The 20,146-nt window shown below is 45.6% G+C and overlaps 1 protein-coding gene and 1 long non-coding RNA gene across 2 annotated transcripts; both read right to left on the bottom strand.

Moving 5' to 3' along the window:
* Nucleotides 1-2,707: 2,707 nt before the first annotated feature.
* LOC146755569 (uncharacterized) lies at nt 2,708-4,464 on the bottom strand. The gene is made up of 3 exons (XR_014938074.1): nt 3,444-4,464; nt 3,047-3,173; nt 2,708-2,849 (listed from the first exon to the last, which is right to left on the bottom strand). It is a non-coding gene; the product is annotated as an uncharacterized LOC146755569 (long non-coding RNA).
* A 9,239-nt stretch (nt 4,465-13,703) lies between these two features.
* On the bottom strand, nt 13,704-15,645 carry LOC146755568 (obscurin-like protein 1). Its single transcript, XM_085525538.1, has 4 exons — nt 15,642-15,645; nt 15,467-15,571; nt 14,302-14,571; nt 13,704-13,726 (listed from the first exon to the last, which is right to left on the bottom strand). The coding sequence occupies exons 1-4, from the start codon at nt 15,643-15,645 to the stop codon at nt 13,704-13,706; spliced, it is 402 nt and encodes a 133-aa protein (XP_085381664.1).
* Between the last annotated feature and the right edge of the window lie 4,501 nt (nt 15,646-20,146).

Below are 20,146 nucleotides of genomic sequence, written 5' to 3'. Positions count from 1 at the left end.
CTTCATGTAAATCTCTTCCACTACTAGGAGGCTAACTGGACACTGATTTGTAGGTGGTGAGCAATTGCTTTTGCATTCATCATAACTATTATTCTTTACTCTATCTCAGTACATAATTCTATCTCAACCCATGAGTTCTACTTTGTGTTACTTCTCCCCCCTTCAGTTCTCTCCTGCAGTCCACTGGAATGGAGTGGAGTACTGTAACTCTCTCTGCCAACAGAAAAATAAAAACACATTCATTATTATTTATGGAAGACTGACTGCAGTTCAGGCTCACTGGTTTGAGGTCTCTGGGCATAACCCTGACTGTGAACAGAAGCAATTGCTGAAACAGTCTGTCAAAAAAAGACTGGAGCTTCCTCTTCCAAAAGGCGGTCCTTAGAAACAATGCAATCAAACAGCTTCCCTGTAAGATAAGGTTATCTGAAAATGCATTTAGAGAGTATCAGAGAAAGATAAGTAAGAAAGACAGCACAGAAAGCAGAAACTATTTCTTACCTCTATGACTATAAATATTTCTTTGATGTCTCTCTTACGTGATCCAATGGGCAAACATGTTGATGACTTCAGTTCTTCATGGCATCAATTTCTGTTTTAGCATGAGGCAAGTCATCCTTAAGAGACCATAAAAGCAAGCGATGAAATCGCTAACTACTGTGACATACCAGGTACCACATCTGACTGCTGTGGAACAGAACAAGCACATATGGGACAGTACACAATTCAACATCAACTCAGCAATGACTGACATCACTCCCATAGAAATTCTGAAACAGAGCTGTGAAAAATGAAAAGTAAAACATTCAGCATTTTCATTGGCATTTTGGTAAAGTTGCTGTAATAATGTAACAATAATGTAATGTAATGTAATGATGTAATAACTTCCTCCATTTTAAAGCCAGAGAATACTGCCCTCTGAACAACCAGCAACAAGATTTGTGGTGCTCTGTTAAACTTTTTCCAGCTCTACAGCATCTTTCAAAAGGCAATGGGACCAGTAGGTTACATTCGTATGTACCATCCCACCTGCCCCCGTGTTCTTGAGAACTCCACAACTCCAACAGAAGATATTCTCATATTTAAATGCCTTTTGGCTTACCCCTACAGTAACTTTCTCCATGATTTTTAGTGCAACTTTTTCACCAGACAGAAGATGCCGCCCGAGTTTTACCTTGGCAAAACCACCTACAAATCAAAACACAGATGCTTAAAGTTGAGTGTGAATTCTTCTCTAATATAATATTACAATTTCCAACTGGTTTAAAAAACGAATTCCAAATTTATACAAATGAAACCTGACTTAGAGAACTGACAAGAGCTGTTAATCTATTCTCAGATTAATTCTAGAGTGGTGAGACAGACTGTTAGGCGTGCTGTTTCTGTACAAAGATGACACTTACCCGTTCCAACTGTTTCATGGAATTCCTAGTACTTGAGAATTTCCTCGTAGTCACTGACAGGCATCCTGAATGTGCAAGAACTGAAGATCCTCCAAGCACGTGCAATGAGGAAGTGCCAGCAGTGTTCACATCCTACTTAGGACGTATTCTTAGAGGCAGAAGGGACACTCGTGGCAGATCCAGCAATGCTCATCTTCTCACCAACGTGCATCCCCCTCTCACCCAGCAACAACAAAACACAGTGCATGAAGCTGGCTTCACTTAGGTTAACAATATGGAACATCCCTCAGGGCTTTGTGCCACAGAGCAGTAGCAGGGCTGGACTACAGCTTGAGGAAGCAGTGGAAGCCTTTCCCTGTATGGTTACAGTGTCCCTGCACGCACCCCACAGCCAGAGCGTTGCAAGCTGAGCTGTCTTGCTGTTTCTTGTACTCATCCCAATCTCTGCGAATGAAAACTCAGAATTCAGTCAAGGCGTTGATTGAGCACGAGCGTGCCTTTATTAAATAGGAAAAAGGAGGGGGTGTGAGGTCTGGAGGAAAGATGGGACTCATTCTCTGTTGTCTGACGAGAGTGTCTCAGAAGTCGTGCTGTTGCCCGGAGCCTGGGACTCTTGGCCTGATTCTACCTCCCCCTCCAAGATGTTTGGCTTCTCCTCTGTAATGCTGACCTGAGCCTGCATGGTTGTGCTGCTGTCGGGGCACTCGTGCTGTGCTTGGGCTGGGCTGTCCTCGAAAGGCACCCGGTTCAGGCTGGTGCCTGAGGAGTCTGGCAGGCTCAGGTCAGCAGCTTCAACAGGTATGGGATGAACGAGAGCTTCAACGATGATGGCATTTTTCTCTTTATAACTGATCTTATACGGAAGGCTTTCATCTGAACTGCAGCATCCTGTGCTTAGTAACAGTTCTTCATTGATGGAATCACAGGATGCTGCATCGTAACATGCCTGGCGTCTTGGAGATATACAAGGGCTCGGGTCACCTAGGAAGGAGTAGACGCACAGCAGTTAGTGTCAAAGTTTCACAAGATGAATCATGAAACAGGTTCTTGACATTTGGCTATGCAGTGATGGTGAGCAGAAGCAAATAGGCTTCTAGCAACAGTGTCACTGTCTTGAAAGTGATCCTCGTGCAGGTCCAGCTCTTGTGTTGACAAGAGACTCATTTGGGAAAGACAGGGGTCAACTGAAGATGTCAGGCACAGGCTTGAATGCCAGAAGGATGTACAAGCCCACTGAAAGCATGAATTCTACCTGTGTTGCTGACAAGCAGTGTTTTGAAAGCTGGATTTGCACCCTTACCTGCCAGGACCAAGACTTCAGCTTCAGAGGGCTCCCTGGCACTGCTCTGCAGTTGGCGTTTGGCCACAGGGGATGGTTTGCCCAGGCAGAAGCAGGAACGCCAACTGCAAGCTGCTGACTCTGCCCTCTTACTGGGAGAACTCATTCTGCAGAGAAAACAGAGCATGCTGTCAGTCGTGGTGCAGGGTGAGGGAAGAGCTGCACCGAACCCTTGCCAATAGTTGCCTGTTCCGGGCAATGCCTGGTTTCTGCTGAAACACAGCTTAGAAAAGCGCTCTGTTTCAAACAGCAGAGGATGCTTCCATTCCTACAGCTCAGCCCTCAAGTCCTGTTGGCTAAATACCTTTCAACGATGTCAAGCAGGGACATGGATCCCGAGAATGTTGGAGGCTCAGGCTGCTTCGCTCTCCTGGGGCAGGCCTTCAACAGGGAACGAAGGCAGGAGATGAACTTGCCCCGTTTCTTTGGCTCTGCGCAACAAAACAAAAAAACAAGTTCATTTCAGCCCTGGCTCGGTTGGACGAGGCCGAGTGCAACACATTCAACAGAACACGTAACAACAGAAAGCATGTTCCCAACAAAGACACGCAAGAACGGATTTTCCCCATCCCTGGAGGTGCCCAAGGAGCTTAATGCAGTTCTCTTTCTAAGCTTGCTCAACTCGGGCATTAATGAACCCCCTGAAAGCCACGTTCAGACCCCATTTTACTAACCCGCATTGTCAAATGTAAAATACGCACCTGGCTTTGGCAACGAATGTAGGATGGACTCGGGCAGTTTTCCCCTGATGAGTTCCACGCACTCACCAGGGAAAAAACCAACCTGTAATAAGAACAAAAAGACAGGTGGGCATTAGCCCAAGCCCAGAGCCAAAGGGAAGGTCCTCTGACACCGACACAGGGCAACTGTTTGCATCCAGAAGCCATCCTGTGCAGGCAGAGCAGCTCCAACCGGAGATTCCCGACTCTACTGAAGCTGTGCTCTCTAGTCAAAAATGTGTGCCTACCTCAAAGCCACGCTTGCCTCTCCAAAAGGGGCTCATCTCCTTTGGTGGCATATCAACAATGCACACGATGTCTCCAACCTGCAAAAGATTGAAACATCAATCCCAGCTTCAGCACAGCTAAAACAAAAGCCTTCTTCTACGACACAAAATATGAGAGTATTCCCGAGGCGTTCACACTCTATACTAATTCTGTGTACAACAACAAGGAACGCCTGGAACTGCTTACCTCCAGAGAGAGCTCATCCGGCCCCTGGGCGACGTGGCTCCTAATAACATGGGCTGCCGCAATCGCTGGTACGTTTAAAGATGACATAGCACGCACCAGCTGCGGCTCCCGCATGTTATCAGCCTGCAAAACAGAGCACAGGCCGTGGTCAGGAGATGAGGACAAACCAGGAGGATTTCAAGGTGAGGAGCACATCTGCAAAGAAAGCTGCAGCAAATGCGCTCCGTCCTTATCAGGAGCACTTCAGAAGGAGCTGCACGCCTCATCACAGTTATTTCCCTTTCTGGCGTGCATTGCCAGGCCATGCAAAGATGCATCTCTCTCTACCCAGACTAATCAGCAATGGCACTGGCACAGACAAGTGGCCAGGCCCTTTTTGGCCCATTCTTTCCTGCAGGAGAGTACACCTGCAGCTCCTTCTAATGGCTCAACACAGGGAAAAAAGACTGGCCAGAGCTTCATACTGTACCTCCGTCGCCGCCAACTCAGGCTCACGGCTGATCCCACTGCACGCAGCACCCATCACAGCAAGTGTGAACAGCTGGAACAGAGCAGAAACACACTTCTGTTTTCTCTATTCACACAGCACAGTATGGACAGACTTCTTCAGAGCTACCCGCGCATACCCTGCGGCAAAACCATGCGGGGGGACAAAACATGGCACGTACCTGGCAGTGAGATCACCTCAAGCTATCTGCAGCAGTTCCTTGTCGCTTTGCTCAGATGAAATGAGAGCAAAAGCTGCACCGAGGCAGTGGGCGGAGGGTGAGGAGAGGAGAGAGAAAGAGCAGGTCAGTGAGCAGGGCTAAGACTGTCATGGAATAACACACACAGCACAACTGTCCCACCCACTTGCTGCAAGACATGCTGAGTCTCAGGCTACGTGATGCCTGTCCGCCCAGCAACTTTACAATGCTTCCACTACTGAGCAAAGACAATGGAAGAAGCACGGGACAGGTGCCAACTTTACTGATACCCCCTTTGGAACGTGTGTACCGGGGAAAATTACGTCTGATGGTCAAGAGTAAGCAATACGGTGCTGTGAGCTCCGACAGCCAGCAGTTCTCAACACCTCACTGCCCACCCATCCATCCCACGTCAGCTCAGCTTACCTACAAGCTGCTGCACACGACGGTGAGAAGAAAAAGCACTAAAGATACTAACTAAAGCCACTAACTAAAGGCACTAACTAACTAACGGCACTAACTAATTAAAGGCACTAACTAACTAACGGAACTAACTAACTAACGGCACTAACTAACAACAGTAACTAACTAACAACGCTAACTAACAACACTAACTAACTAACAAATCTAACTAACTAACAAAACTAACTAACTAACGGCACAAAAGGCACAAGAACAACAAGACAACCAACCACTCCGACCACTAGCTCACCCACAAAGGAACACAGAACGCACCGCTCCTCCCCATATTCCAGCCGCTTATGACATCACCAACGGCCAACAGCCTGGTCCACCATGACCCCCCACAAGGCGGGGAGCCAAGACCACGTGGTCACGTCTGATTCCAACACGGCACCACAACATTCCAGGACTCAGTGTGGGCTTGGAATTCTATCCTGGTGTGGCAGCGCAATGGGAGGTGTTAGGGCACAGCTGAAGAGCTGACAGACAACGGACGTTTCCAAAGGAGGGTGCCAGATTAACTCTCAGCATTCTCTTGCGGGGCTCTTAGGAATGCTTCAAACCCATTTTCACTGCCTAGCTCATTTCTAGAAAGTCCAGTTGAGAAATGCTCACTTTGTCTGGGGAACGCCTCTATGCATCATGAATGAAAAATAAAATAAAATGGGCACGCGACCCTATGAAACTTACCTCTCTGCTCTTGCTGTCAGCCAGACACCTCAGATGAGCATGACGTGTCCCTGCTCCTGAATGAAGATTCACCCAAGTCTGTGTTCCTCTCTGCTCCATCTCTGGGTCTAAAAGAAACGCAGACAGAGATGATTACAAGATCCTTTGTGCAGACGAAAGACAAGGGTGCACACGAATTCTGTTTAGCAAGAAATACTACATTCCCAATGGTAGTATTTGAATCCTCCTTTGGGTCTGGAGCTCAACAGGTCAACACATCAGAAATAACACAAAGTGCATCTGGAAGACGTGTCTCAAAGCCCAGAAAATCCAACACGGGAGGGGGCTGGACAGTGGACCACAAGTGTCCATTTCCATTGCAGCTCCCTGTAGAGAACAGCACCAATCAGCAGGCGTGAATCAATTCATTCACAAGCTGCACAATGACTCTGTTCTTTACGTGATAAAGAAACACACAGAGATTCCTGACCAAAAAGTTGGGAGTTAATAACGACCAAAGAGGTTCCTGTTCCTACGCCTCATCCTCTCACCCCAACTCCTGGGTGATGCCCACAGGCTTCAAGTCAGCTCTCAAATCCATTGAACTCCAGTCACAGAACTCCATCAAGAAGGATGTCACACATGTGACACTTACATACATTTTGCATCAGAAACAGTGACGCCAGCAGGAGCAGAGAGGTGACTGTCCCCCTGTACTCAGCACTGGTGAGGCCACAACTCGAATTCTGCGTCCAGTTTGTGGCCCCTCACTGAGAAAAAGACACTGAGGCATTGGAACGTGTTCAAAGAAGGGCAACAAAGCTGGTGAGGGGTCTGGAGCACAATGGGGCCATATGAGGAGAGGCTGCGGGAGATGGGAATGTCCAGCCTGGAGAAGAGGTGGCTCAGGGGAAACCTCATTGCTCTCTATAACTTCCTGAAGGGAGGTTGCAGTGAGCTGGGGGTCAGCCTCTTCTCTCGTGTCATTACTGATAGAACTAGAGGGAATGTTTTCAAGCTGCGGCAGGAGAGGTTCAGGCTGGACATTAGGAAATATTACTTCTCAGAAAGGGTGGCCAGGCACTGGAATGGACTGCCCAGGGAGGTGGTGGAGTCACCCACCCTGGGGGTGTTCAAGGAACGTCTGCAGAAATCCCTGCTGAAATCCTGACCTCTGCCACAGGTGGCTGAGTGACACAAAAGCTGTGTCCTTGGTTCCCGGCCTTACCTTCACATGCTGTTCATCTTGCTCTGCAGCTCCTGTTCTGAATAGTCTTCTTATATTCCCATGTGATGTACCCTGAAATACATCATTTAGTGAGTCTGAACAAAACATAAGACATTAATTGGAACTGTGAAGAAATGTTTTTTGCACTTTACTTGGAGGATGTTACATGCTATACCTTCTTTTCTCAATTGTAACACATGATTTTTTATAAAAAGAAACATAGCAAGTCAGCTCTTCAGTGTGCATATTGATGAAACTTGGTGAAATACAACTTTAGAAAAAGGTAATTTGAAAATTTAAATATTCTTATCAGAATCTCTGCTATTAGTTACCGTTCCAATGTTCTGATTTGATGATGATTCTCTCAGAGCTGTTTTGTCACTCGCCACCTCAAATGCACTTCAAGTGCTTTAGGAGCATCACTGGAATTTTGAATAAACTCGATATATTTTAGGAAAGCTGCTACAGATGCACGACTGCAGTACTTTGGAAAAATATAATCTTGATTGAACGCTGAACAGTGTTATTTAATTATAATCCAGGTAATTAAATTAATTAAACCAAGGGAATCACCTCCCAGTCAGTCAGCTCCCACCAGGGAACTCGCTTCCCTGCCAAGCAGATGCAACCAACACAAGCTGCTACATCACTCTAGGGCCCCACTGAGTCTTCCCAAGGGGTCTCCAAAGGCTTCCCTGTTGACTTCTGGGAACCTGGAAACACTCACATGGAAACCAGTGCCCCCTAATGTGCCCCAGAGGTTTCTCAGGGCCCTGCAATTAGCTCTACAGACATCCAGACATGCCCCAGAGCAAGTATGTGTGCTGTAGGGAGCCCAAGAGACATTCCAGAGTATGCTAGTACTCCTCAGTGCGCTCAAGGGTTCTTCACCTGTCTCTAAATATGCCATACTTGACTTTGTTTTCTCTTCTGGAGCTTAGTTCTCAGCTTTGCTTTCTCATGCCATTTATCATTCAGTTTAGAGATTATTTTAACTAAAATATTTTAATCCACCATATTTTCTGAAAACTAAGAATTGATCCCGCTCAAGGAAACAGAAGAGAAAAACATCACCCACAGGCTGCAGATATTTACCTCGACTTCTCTACATGCCATCCCCAGTGTGCTTTTCAACTCACCTTGCACAGTGACCCTGGCTTTTGTTTCAGAGTCCTCTGTCTCACAGGTGTACTCCCCGCTGTCCTTGGCGGTAGAGTCATGGATGATCAGAATGGCCCCAGTTCCCTCCTGCTGCAAGTCGTACTTCTGGCTTTTTCTGATTGCTTTGCCATCCTTGTACCACCTGATGTTCACATCTGGTTTCGACAGCTCACGGCTCAGGCTGATGTCCTGCCCTGCTGCTGCTGTCTTATCCTCCAGCTGTTTTGTTACCTCAGTAGGTTTTTCTGAAAGAAAACATGCTTTTTGAGTAACATACACTTAGGGTAGGATGCCTCTCTCAAAATACACGCATCTACATGCTGGAGAAAAGTTAGAGAGACACTTGCAACAGACGCCATCCTACAGCCAGCAGTAATCTGTAAAGTACAGACAATAGAATTCCAGGCACCATTAATTCTCTCTTAAATCTACCCCATTGAGGATGATGAACCATGTCTGAAAACTGCCTCTTCCTTCTCTCCACTGATCACACTGGGAGCCTCAGATGATGCTCTCAGATGCACATGTTCTAGATAGGAATTTGTTGTACAGCTAGATGATGTGAAGGCCATCCCTTCAGCTTATACTTAGAGGATATTTGCTCCCACAGTTCCCTCAACAGATCATTCCTGATTTACTGTTAATGGAACAAGCTGTAGTGAGATGCCCATTTCCAACACTACCCCAGTGCTTTGGGTAGTTCTCACATTTGTGTAAAATGTTTCCTCCTTTTACTTATTTTTAAGAGAAATTCTCAGTGCTTCAAGGTTCAAGTAGAAGGTTGCTATTCACTTTAACCATATTATGAGTTAGCTCTCATGACAATCTTATCAGAAGACAGTTGAAGGAATCAGACCCCAGAATCTCTCCCATCTCATTACCTTTCACAGACAGAGAGGCTTTGGAGGCTAGACCACGGGCAATAAAAACGACTTCCCCAGAGTCAGTAGGAGTCACACTTTTGATAAGGAGAGTCTCTTACCAACCCATGTTATAAGCTTTAAATCGCCCACCACTTTCCACTCTGCTTCCATTCAGTGTCCACTTGAACTCATCAATGCTTTCATGGCACAGAATGCATTCAAAAGTGCAATCTTCTACCTCCTGGATTTCATTGTTTTTCAGCCGTTTGCTAATGCCAATATTCAGCTCTGGAAGATAAGAGATAGGTTAGTATGAGGTTTAGATGGAGAAAAGGCATTCGTGACCAATGTGAGTAGCAGTACTGGTGTTTGAACTCAGGATTTGCAGATCATGGCTGCGTTCCTCACTGATGTATTCTCTAAGACATTCTCCTCTCAGAATTACCAGAAAGCTATAAAAAAAAAGAGACGTGAATCTCTTGGCTTTGCTCTGGAAGAACTACAAGGAGAGCAGCTCAGTCCATGGAGCACAATGAAGATTCAATGAGCTACAGAGGGAAAAACCTAACAGAGAGGACAACTCTAGGATGCTGCGTGAGAAAAAGGGTTTTGCCTACGACAAGACATTAAATGTTTCTATTAGCTAATTTGTTACCATCCTACCCCTACTGGTGTTCAAACCATTTCTCCATTTTAGGGATGTTTAGAAAGGAAACATTTCCAGGATATTCTTGACGTTTTTTGTGATTTTCATGGCAAAAGGAGATACATTTACTTCAAAAGCAATGGGAATTTTCCAGACATCACTGCGCTAAATTGCAGAAATACAGTTCTATTGTAGAAACTATTAAGGCTCGTGGGGGAATAGGTGTAAGACATAGTGACCACACTGAATGTGCTTTTAGCACTCCTTCACTTTCCGCAGTACTTACCCTGAACGCCGACATTTGACTTGGCAACATCAGTGCCAATATCACAGGTATAGAAACCTGCATCTGGCTTCTCGAGGTCATGGAGAAGGAGACATAGGGTCTTCCCAGACTGTACCAGCTCATACTTGTTGCCAGAAGTGAGCACATCACCGTCCTTTTTCCTCACTGGTTTGACCTTCTCTTTAGAGACTTCACATTCCAATTTAATCACACCCCGCTCCTCACCAAAAACATCATCCAAGGACTTCATGAAGACAGCAGGCTTCTCTGCAATTAAACAGGCAAAACAGAACAACGTGATACAAGAGTTGAGACATTTCCAGTTGCTTCCAGCTTTTTAAGGAGAGATCAATAAATCTTTACCAGTACTGACAACACCAATATAGAACCTAAAGCGGTTTCATGTCTCTTGACAGAATGCGCTTTAAGGAATTCTGAACTAATCAGTAGGAGAATACAGGGAACAGGAGGGACAGCCTGCATTGCTGTGGGTGGGACTGATATCATATGAAGTTATTGGGATGCAGCTCTTCTAAAGCTGGAGAGCTGGCATTGCCCTCACATGGAGCAGAGCTCATACAGCAGGCCACAGGATTAAGAGGATAAGCTGATCTCTCCCTGCAGTCATAAATCCTTGGAGACAACAGCATTGACACTGCATGGCACTGAAGCAGTAAAAAAATTGCTCCTGTAACTCTTCTTGTGTTAAGTAAAATGATGATAAAAAGCAATGGAATGCTTTGGCAGGACACCAAAACCATCCTCCTTCGTTGATATCTGCTGCAATGGAACCTTCCACTGGAAGAAAGCCCCTGATAACTTGTCACCCCAGAGAGGTGAGCTTTAGAAGCAGGAGTGCTTCACAATAGAATGAACTGGAGCTCCTTAGCATCTCTTACATCCAGGAGGGTTGTGACCAGACCCACCTATCACCTTCAGGCGCGCGCTTTCTGACACCTTGTCTGACTTCACTGTCACTGTGCCAGCATCTTCAGGCTTAACCTGACTCATTGTCAGTGTGCAGCAACTGCCAACGTTCTTGATGTCATTGTAATTGTTGGTGTAAAGGAGGTTGCCATTCAGGAACCATTCCACGTCCTCGTCATCATGGGACAGCTCGCAGGAGAAGACAGCAGAGCTCTCTTCTTCAGTTTCCACATCATGCAGGTGCTTCGTCACTTCTACATTGCGGGCTGTGGGGAAACAAGGTGAACTGTTACAAAAATAAGAACCTTAAGAAGAGAAATCTGAGGTGAAATAGGACATGGAAGAGGCCACCCTCCATGCTCATACCTTCAGCTGTCAGCGTGGCCTAAGTCTCTGCAATTTCTGCCTTGCACTTGTACACACCAGCATCATCGGGCTTCAGCTTCAGAATCTTGAGCTCTGCTGAATGCTTATCCCTCTTCACAGAATCACAGAATCACAGAATTACCCGGGTTGGAAGGGACCTCAAGGATCATGTAGTTCCAACCCCCCTGCCTAGCAGGGCCACCAAACATACACATTTACTAGATCAGGTTGCCCAGGGCCCTGTCCAACCTGGTCTTGAACACGTCCAAGGATGGGGCATCCACAACCTCACTGGGCAGCCTGTTCCAGGACCTAACCACCCTTCTAGTAAAGAACTTTCCCCTAACATCCAACCTAAATCTTCCCTCCTTCAACTTAAAACCATTTCCCCTAGTCCTGCTATTATCAGCCCTTTCGAAGAGTTTACTCCCCTCCTGGGAGTAAGTTCCCTTCAGGTATTGAAAGGCTGCAATGAGGTCACCTCGCAACCTTCTCTTCTCCAGGCTGAACAAACCCAACTCCCTCAGCCTGTCCTCATAAGGGAGGTGCTCCAGCCCCCTGATCATCTTTGTGGCCCTCCTCTGGACCCTTTCCAAAATCTCCATATCTTTTTTGTACTGAGGGCTCCACACCTGGACACAGTACTCCAGATGGGGCCTCACAAGAGCAGAGTAGAGAGGGACAATCACCTCCCTATCCCTGCTGACCACCCCTCTCCTGATGGAGCCCAGGATCCCGTTTGCTTTCCGGGCTGCTAGAGCGCACTGCTGGCTCATGTTAAGTTTCTCATCTATCAGGACCCCTAGGTCTTTTTCAGCCGAGCTGCTCTCAAGGACAACTCCTCCCAGCCTGTACAGGTGCCTGGGGTTCTTCCGGCCCAAGTGCAAAACCTTGCACTTTGCCGTGTTGAACCTCATTAGGTTCACCCGAGCCCAGCTTTCCAGTCTATCAAGGTCCCTCTGAATGGCATCTGTTCCCTCCACCGTATCGACTGCACCACTCAGCTTGGTGTCATCAGCAAACTTGCTGAGGGTGCACTCCACTCCCTCATCGATGTCATTAATAAAGATGTTAAAGAGCACCGGTCCCAAGACAGACCCTTGAGGGACGCCGCTCGTTACCGGCCTCCACCTGGACATAGAGCCATTGACCACCACCCTCTGTCTGCGGCCTTTCAACCAATTGCTTATCCATCTAGTTGTCCACCCATCAAATCCACCTCCCTCCAATTTGGAGATGAGGATGTGATGGGGGACCATGTCAAAGGCCTTGCTCAGGTCCAGGTAAATGACATCGGTCGCCTTCCCTTCATCCACCAACGCCGTCACTCCATCATAGAAGGCCACAAGATTAGTTAAGCATGACCTTCCCCTGGTGAAGCCATGCTGGCTGTCTCGGATCACATGCTTGTTCTTTATGTGATCAAGCATGTTGTCCAGGAGGATCTGTTCCATAATCTTCCCAGGCACAGAGGTGAGACTCACCGGCCTGTAGTTACCCGGGTCCTCCCTGCTCCCCTTCTTGTAAATGGGAGTGACGTGACCCTTCCTCCAATCATCCGGGACCTCACCTGACAGCCACGACTTCTCAAATATGATGGAGAGCGGCTCAGCAACCACCTCAGCCAGCTCCTTCAGGACCCTGGGATGCACGCCATCTGGCCCCATAGACTTATACTCATTCAGTCTAAGGAGGCACTCTCGGACTTGCTCTACCCTTACAGTGGGGAGGGATTTACCTCCTTGGTCCCCACATGGAGGTATGGGGGTGCAAGACTTAGGGACGTGAAAAAGACTAGAATCCTGGCCACCAGTGAAGACCGAGGTGAAGAACTCATTCAGCACCTCAGCTTTCTCTTCATCTGTTGAAGCCATTTCTCCTTTTAAATTTACCAGAGTAGGCACATCCATTTTGGCCTGTCTCTTCTGGCCAATGTACCTGTAGAAGGTTTTCTTGTTGTTTTTCACATCCCTCGCCAAGTTCAGTTCTGCCTGCGCCTTGGCTTTCCTGATCCCACATCTGCAAGTTCGGACGGCATCCCTGTATTCTTCCCGGGTGACACAGCCTTGTTTCCAGAGCTTGTACACCCCTTTCTTCACCCTCAGTTCTCTTAGCAGGTCCTTGCTGAGCCATGCCGGTTTTCTACCTCTCCTGCCCACTTTCTTAATCAGGGGAATGGAGACCTCTTGTGCTGCCAGGAGGGCATCCTTGAACAGTAGCCTTGATCTTGATCTTGTACTTCTCAGAGGGCTCGATGGGTGGGTGGCCCTTGAACCATTTCACAACCTTTGGAGAAGGCCTGAAGTCACAGGACAGGATGACAGAATGACGTTCCAAAGCTGTCTTGTCCTCCAACTTCCTGGTGATCTGTAAATGGTAATCTGCAAAACAGGGGTGGAAGAGAAAAAAGGATGAGGACAATTGGAAGAAGAGGAAAGTCTCTTGTGTGTATTCCATTCCAATTAATTCCATGTTCACAATTGTTCTTTGAACCACTCTAAAGATAAAACAAACGATTGCCTATAGGGAATGCCATTGACTACATTTCTATAAAGTAATACTGTATATTATCTACTAAATGCAAGGTCCAGCTCTTGTTCTGTGCTTATTAAATTGCTCCCAGTTGAGGCTTTTTTTCAAATAAGAGTGAGTTGAAAATAAAACAAGCACTTTAGGATGTGAATGGAGACTCTTACGCTGGGGACAACAGCAGATAAGAAGCCTGGAAGTTTCCTTCAGATGAAATCAATGACAAACTGCATCAAATTTAGGTGCTACCAAACTTAAACTTGTCTAGTTCAGAAATACAATTAATTCCACCTGATTTGACTTCTTTGGTATAGCCAAGGACAAAACCTCAGCTCTGTAGGTCTGAATAGTAAGCACATCACAACTATTCAAACAGATCTTTTACTGAGATGCAGCTGTCTTATTTAGTGTCCAACGACTTTTAAAAGGAAATGGAGCAGACCCTCCAGAAAACACACAATATTTCAAAGACTCCAGTGAAGGAAGACTGTACGGTAATTAATTCTTCATCTTCATGATGTAAATCAAGCCAGGATACGTTACCTCTGATGAGCAGATTGGCTGTGGATTTGGATTTGCCAATTGAGAACTGAATGGTGCCTGTCATATCAGTGGTGGTTTTCGGTATGGTCAGCCGGTGGATGGTGCCTTCTTGCTGCATAATCAAGTTTCTGCCAGCCTGTAAGATTTCTTCACGCAGATACCACTTGGGAGGTTTCATAGAAGGAATGGATATCTCGCATTCAAATTTGGCTTCTTCAGGCTCAGTCACATCCTCATCACACAGCTCCTTTACTAGATTAATGGATTGCTCTTTAAGAAGGATGGAACAAGAGAAAGCAGAGATTTAGAAGGAATATAAAAAACCCATACATTATCACCCTCCTTACTCATGTCAGCATTACTGCACATGAACACTACACCTATCAGCTCAAAATGCCTTAAAACATCATTAAAAAAGTAGTAGAAAGGAAAGTTGTTAAGAAGTCAGACAATAAGACTGACAACCTGAAGAGAGCCCAGATCTTCTGATTCCCAGTCCAACATCCAAATCAAATCATGACCTTCCCATCTCGATATCAAACTCCTCGCATTACGAAATGGAATAGAGGATCAGTGAAACACAGACATTGATAATTACTTTGGTTAAATACAGCAACGTAGCTCTGAACAACAAGTTTTCTCCTAGTAAAGGTCTCTGTAGCTCAAATGTAATGACTCTACTTAGGAGAAATTCATTTTCCAGGATGTTCTTGCCCTTATAATTGTAACAGTGGCAAAGCTGGGGACTGAACTCTTGAGTACTGTGCTAACTCAAATGTCTCCCTTTTCTTTACCACACTTAACATCATATATATACCCTAACATTGTATATATTAAAAAAAAAACACAACCTGTGCTCATTTCAAACATACAGAGAAGATGAAGAAAAATTCAAGCTATGTTTTTATTCCTGAACGTTCAAACACAAATCTGAAGTCTAAAGGTAGAAAATCAACTTCCTAAGAAAATCGCCTGTTTTACTTAGCAAAGTAAATACCAAAAGACAAGCTGAATATTTTGTGGGCAGAAAGGCAGGTAGGTTGGAGCTTTTATTTCTCTGAAAGGTCATGGTGGTGTTTAACTTCCTTGACATTAAAGCAAAGGATGTTAGCTGGTTTATAACATAAGATAATTTAAGCAAAATCGTCATCAGAAGCATAATTACCTTTCACTGTAAGATGGGCACGAGATTCTGCCTTTTCTGCTACAGATTTTATTTCTGCGGCATCCTTGACTTGGACACGTGTGTAAGTCAGCGAGTAGGTCTTTCCTGAAGCAGAGAACCACAGAGTCACTAAGGCTGGAAAAGACCACTAAGGTCATCTAGTCCAACCGCCAACTCATCCCTACCAAACTGTGCTCTTGAGAGCAAACCCACAACTACACTTGGCTTCCTTGAGCAAAGAGCTCTGAGGCACATGGCCAGGCTGAGCATCATCCATCTGGTTTCACAGCATCACTGCCTGTTCTCTCATGTCAATGAAACCAGCCATTCCCCCACATCCACATCCCACCAAAGCTGCTTAGTGTTCCCAAAGCAAATGCTCACCAGTTGTTTCCAACTTGAAGGTCATCTTCTGGCCAGCAGCCTCGCAGATGTATTCTCCAGCATCTTTCTTCTCCAGCTGCTCCACAACCAGACGCCGTGTTTTGCCCACAGATTCCATTCTGAACTTTCTGGAGGAGGCAAGCAGTCTTCCATCCTTGGATCATTTTACTTAGATTGGATCCTGTGCTACTTCACAGCTGAGGGAGGCACTTGCTGCCAGGGCAGCACTCAGCTCTTTCTGCACCTTCTCCTGGTTTATAAACACAGGTTTTGGCTCTGAGGGAAGAAAAGAAAAAGTATTGACTGAGGGACTGAAATGAGACCATCTTGCAGGTTTGTATGTACAGGTTGGAACAGGTTTAGGTTACCACTTGTGCCCAAACTAATAGCCTTCACTAGAGAATATCAGCTCTTCTGTTGAAACTAAGTGTCAAATCTAGGCAAGAAAGAACCTAGGAACTGAAGGAACCAAGAGGGTCCTTGAACACCAGTCCCATGGTTGCAAGTCACTATGCAAACATATTGAACCCAAAAGAACATCTGTCCTGCAGGCAACCAAAACCTGAGTTCCTTTTACTTCAGACCCACTGTGAAACATCAAAACACATAAACATGTGATAGTCAAAGCACTGGCTGCCTTTTCATGACCCAGAACAGTACTCCTGGCTTCCTGAACAGACTCCTCATGGCATCTACCATTGCCACAACTGTGACTGTCAAAGACACAAAGGAAATATGCTCACCAATGCAGTCCTTTGTTCTTTGTGTGTGATTTGCAGATATCTATTTTACTTTGAGCTCTGGGAATAGTCAGCTCTACCAGGTCTCTTACTGTGAGTAGCAGACTCACCTATCCAGATGCAGCCTCCAACATAAAGGCATAGGAAAAAGGCAGTGTACTACTAGGAGAAGTTCCTGCTTCTCCTACCATGAAAGCCTGCACGTACAACATGCACTCCAGCCTCACTGCACATACTTATCTTAGTCAAATGTTTCGGTGAACAAGAATTACAGTTTGGGATCTCAGGCACAGGAGAGATTTGAATAATATCTTGAATATTGCTTCCATTGTACATATATCAGTAATTATTATTCTACAGACAGACTGAAACAGGTCTTTGTGCCATACTAAAACCAAATACTTTCTACAAACCCAGGCAATCAAGTCTAGGGAAAAAACCTCAGCACAGACTACTGCAACTGGATCACTGTATAATAGAAACTAGATTTTACTTTACTGTTCTCTGCTGTATTTCAGACAACACCTGTCTCACCTGTGACATGAATCTTGAAGGTGAGTTTCTGGCCAGCAGCCTCGCAGCTGTACTCCCCTGCATCTTTCTTCTCCACCTGGCTCACCACCAGCCGACGCTGTTTGCCCTCTGACTCCACCTTGAACTTCTTGCTCCAGGTGATCAGTTTCCCCTCCTTGTACCACTTCACCTCCATCTTCTCCTGGGCCACCTCGCAGCTCAGCGTGGCATTTTCTGTTGGTGCAGCCTTCATCTCCTTTTGTATCTTGTCCTTCTCTGTAAACACGTCTTCTTTCTCTGCAGGGACATCACAAGAGTCACACAGTTTTGCTGTAGTCTGCTGCAGAGCTTACTCCAGTTGCCCGTTTTCATTATACTTGCACTTCACAGGGAGCATCGTGATGCCTCACTAAGACAGGAAAATACTTTCCCCTCTATTTTGCCTTGGGAAATGATAGGCATATCATTTCATGTCATATCATATCATATTACATATCATATCATATCATATCATATCACATCATATCACAAAGCTAAACATTTTGCAGTCTGATAGCAGATTTGGACATGAGATTTAGAACACCTGCATGCACTGCTGAACCTCCTATCTTATCTTTTTTTCTTCTGATGTCTCTCTACATTTCCAGTAAATCAGAAGGGAACGGCCCTCTAGAACAGGTTGCCCAAGGAGACTGTGGATGCTCCATCCCTGCAGGCATTCAAGGCCAGGCTGGATGTGGTTCTGGGCAGCCTGGGCTGCTGGTTGGCAACCCTGCACATAGAAAGAAGGGGGTTGGAACTGGATGAGCACTGTGGGCCTTTGCAACCCAGGCCATTTATGAGTCTGATTATTGGCATTTTCCACCTAATTGTGTCACTCAAATTTTGTAACCAGATCTCTTCAAACACCTCCCCTTTTCTCACTCCTTGCATGCCTGGTGTGCTCTTGCACTGTAACCCTGCAGACACCAGCTGACTACAAGAGCTGCACAAGTTACCCTCCTTCCCTATGGTTTGTTGCAGTAATTCATTCCTGGATGGAAAAGCACATGTAGAAAAGTGTTGCTATGAGACTAGATGACAGAGAAAGTCCTAGAGCCAAAATGTTTTGCACCAGAGAGGCTGTCAGTTGATCCTCCAAATGCAAGACACACCAAATGAAGCGTTCCTTTATCTCTGGGATTCCAAGCATTTTCTCACCTCTGACTTTCACTTGGAATGTTGCTTTGTCATCTTTTGTTTCACAGCTGTAGCTCCCTTGGTCTTTCAGGGTCACATTTTTGACCATGAGGTTGCGGTGCGTCCCCTGGGAGATGATGGTTGTCTTCTGGTCCTGCTTCACCTCTGTTTGATCTTTCTTCCATACAACAGCTCCGCTTGCAGCTGACACCTCACACACCAGCTCCAGGTCTTCAGAAGGACTGACTGATATTTCTGGAGTCATTTTGGGCTTGTTGACAACATTAATGGCTTCATCTGAAGAAAAAAAGAGAAAGTGGTTTACATCCTACTCAGGCTTATTCAGCACAGCATGAAGATACAGTTAGAACTGATTGTAATGTCTCTGCTCATTACATTTGGGTGATCGAGTTTCACCTCTGGAGATACTCACATACAAACGTGTGCTTGATTCTCCTGTGTAAGGAAAGAGTAAGTTCTATGCAGACAGTTGTTATTTCTTTTAATCAATTCTGTATTCTGCACACGTTCTTCTGAAGCTAAAATGAAGGCAGATAAGTAACGTGTTTTCAATGCATGAACAAACCTATTCAACACCTTGTCTCTAAGCTAACAAGCAGCGTTTGATGAGCACATCAGTATTTCATGCCCTTCATTCCATCCAGACAGAACCTGCCTGAGGAGCAAGCTGATGGCTGTCAGCTACAGGCAGACCAAGCTTAGTATTGCATTTCTTACAGCAACAACTGTTGCTTTCAGTCACTGGATATACCAAGGCCAATTGCTATGCCAGGCACATTTATGGCATCAGTGAACAAATAATGCATTAAAAATTGTAATAGACAGGAGCCATCTATTCTTTTAAAACTAGGTGACCAAAGAAGAACAGCCCCTCTAGAGTCAAGCTGTTTAGAACTAATAGCATCAATCAGTATCACATAGATAGATTACTTCCCTGCCCTAAGACCATCTTGTGACCATTTGGTGCTCCTAATTAAGCCCTCTTGATGGCATTTTGTCTGAGCCATGTGACATTTTGTGATAGGAGTTACTGCTAGTGTTCCCTTTACCCTACACCAAAGTAGGAGGTATCCATTCTCAGGGAATCATGCAGGCTTCCTCTGTATTTGATGCTCAGAGACAGCCCCAGAACTTTTTAAATCTTAGCTTAACTCTCATCCAATAATGTTCATCAAACAGTGCAACTTGTCCTTTGGGGATGCCTTTGTTCTGCATCCACCAGTTCCAACGGAGTCTTCTTGGCTTGTTTTAGATCAGTTTTTCAACAGATAAAGAAAGGGGCTTTGAATTACAAAGTGAAATTGCAGAATGCATGATTCTCAACCAAACAGAACGGGAGGTGGGATGCAGGGTGAATACCTGAGCCAACACCACCTGCAAGCAATCCTTCAATATCTTAGGAATCTCTAGCCATCCCAAATCCAGTGTTGGGCTTGATCTATCATCTCTGCTGAGTTTTTAGCCTGCTGATGGTGAGCATCTTGGTGGAGATGGGTGAGCAGTTGGACTAGAGGGTATTAATCAACCTTAAGGAGCCTGTGATCAGAGGAATGTGAATGTGCTGTTAAAGGTCACAAGAGCTGCACTGCAGCATGAGCATACACAGCAAAAGGCTTTCAGTAGAGCTTCAGTTCATAAATGAGGACTGGGTTATGGAAAAGAGGTTCAAGATAGAAACCAGAAACCAGATCTTAACGCCAGGTTCTGTGAATGCAGCCAGTTGAATTTCACAGATATTGACTTTCAATGACAATTTCTTGTGTTATTTTATCCTCCAGCTCCACCCTGAACAGGAACATGTCAGTGACAAGCATTACTCCTCCAGGCTTGACCTGACAGTGCT

Source organism: Coturnix japonica, chromosome 32 (genome assembly GCF_054131305.1).
Source record: "Coturnix japonica strain WE chromosome 32, WE-NBRP24, whole genome shotgun sequence".
Lineage (NCBI taxonomy): Eukaryota > Metazoa > Chordata > Aves > Galliformes > Phasianidae > Coturnix > Coturnix japonica.
This window is presented reverse-complemented; position numbering and strand designations above follow the sequence as displayed.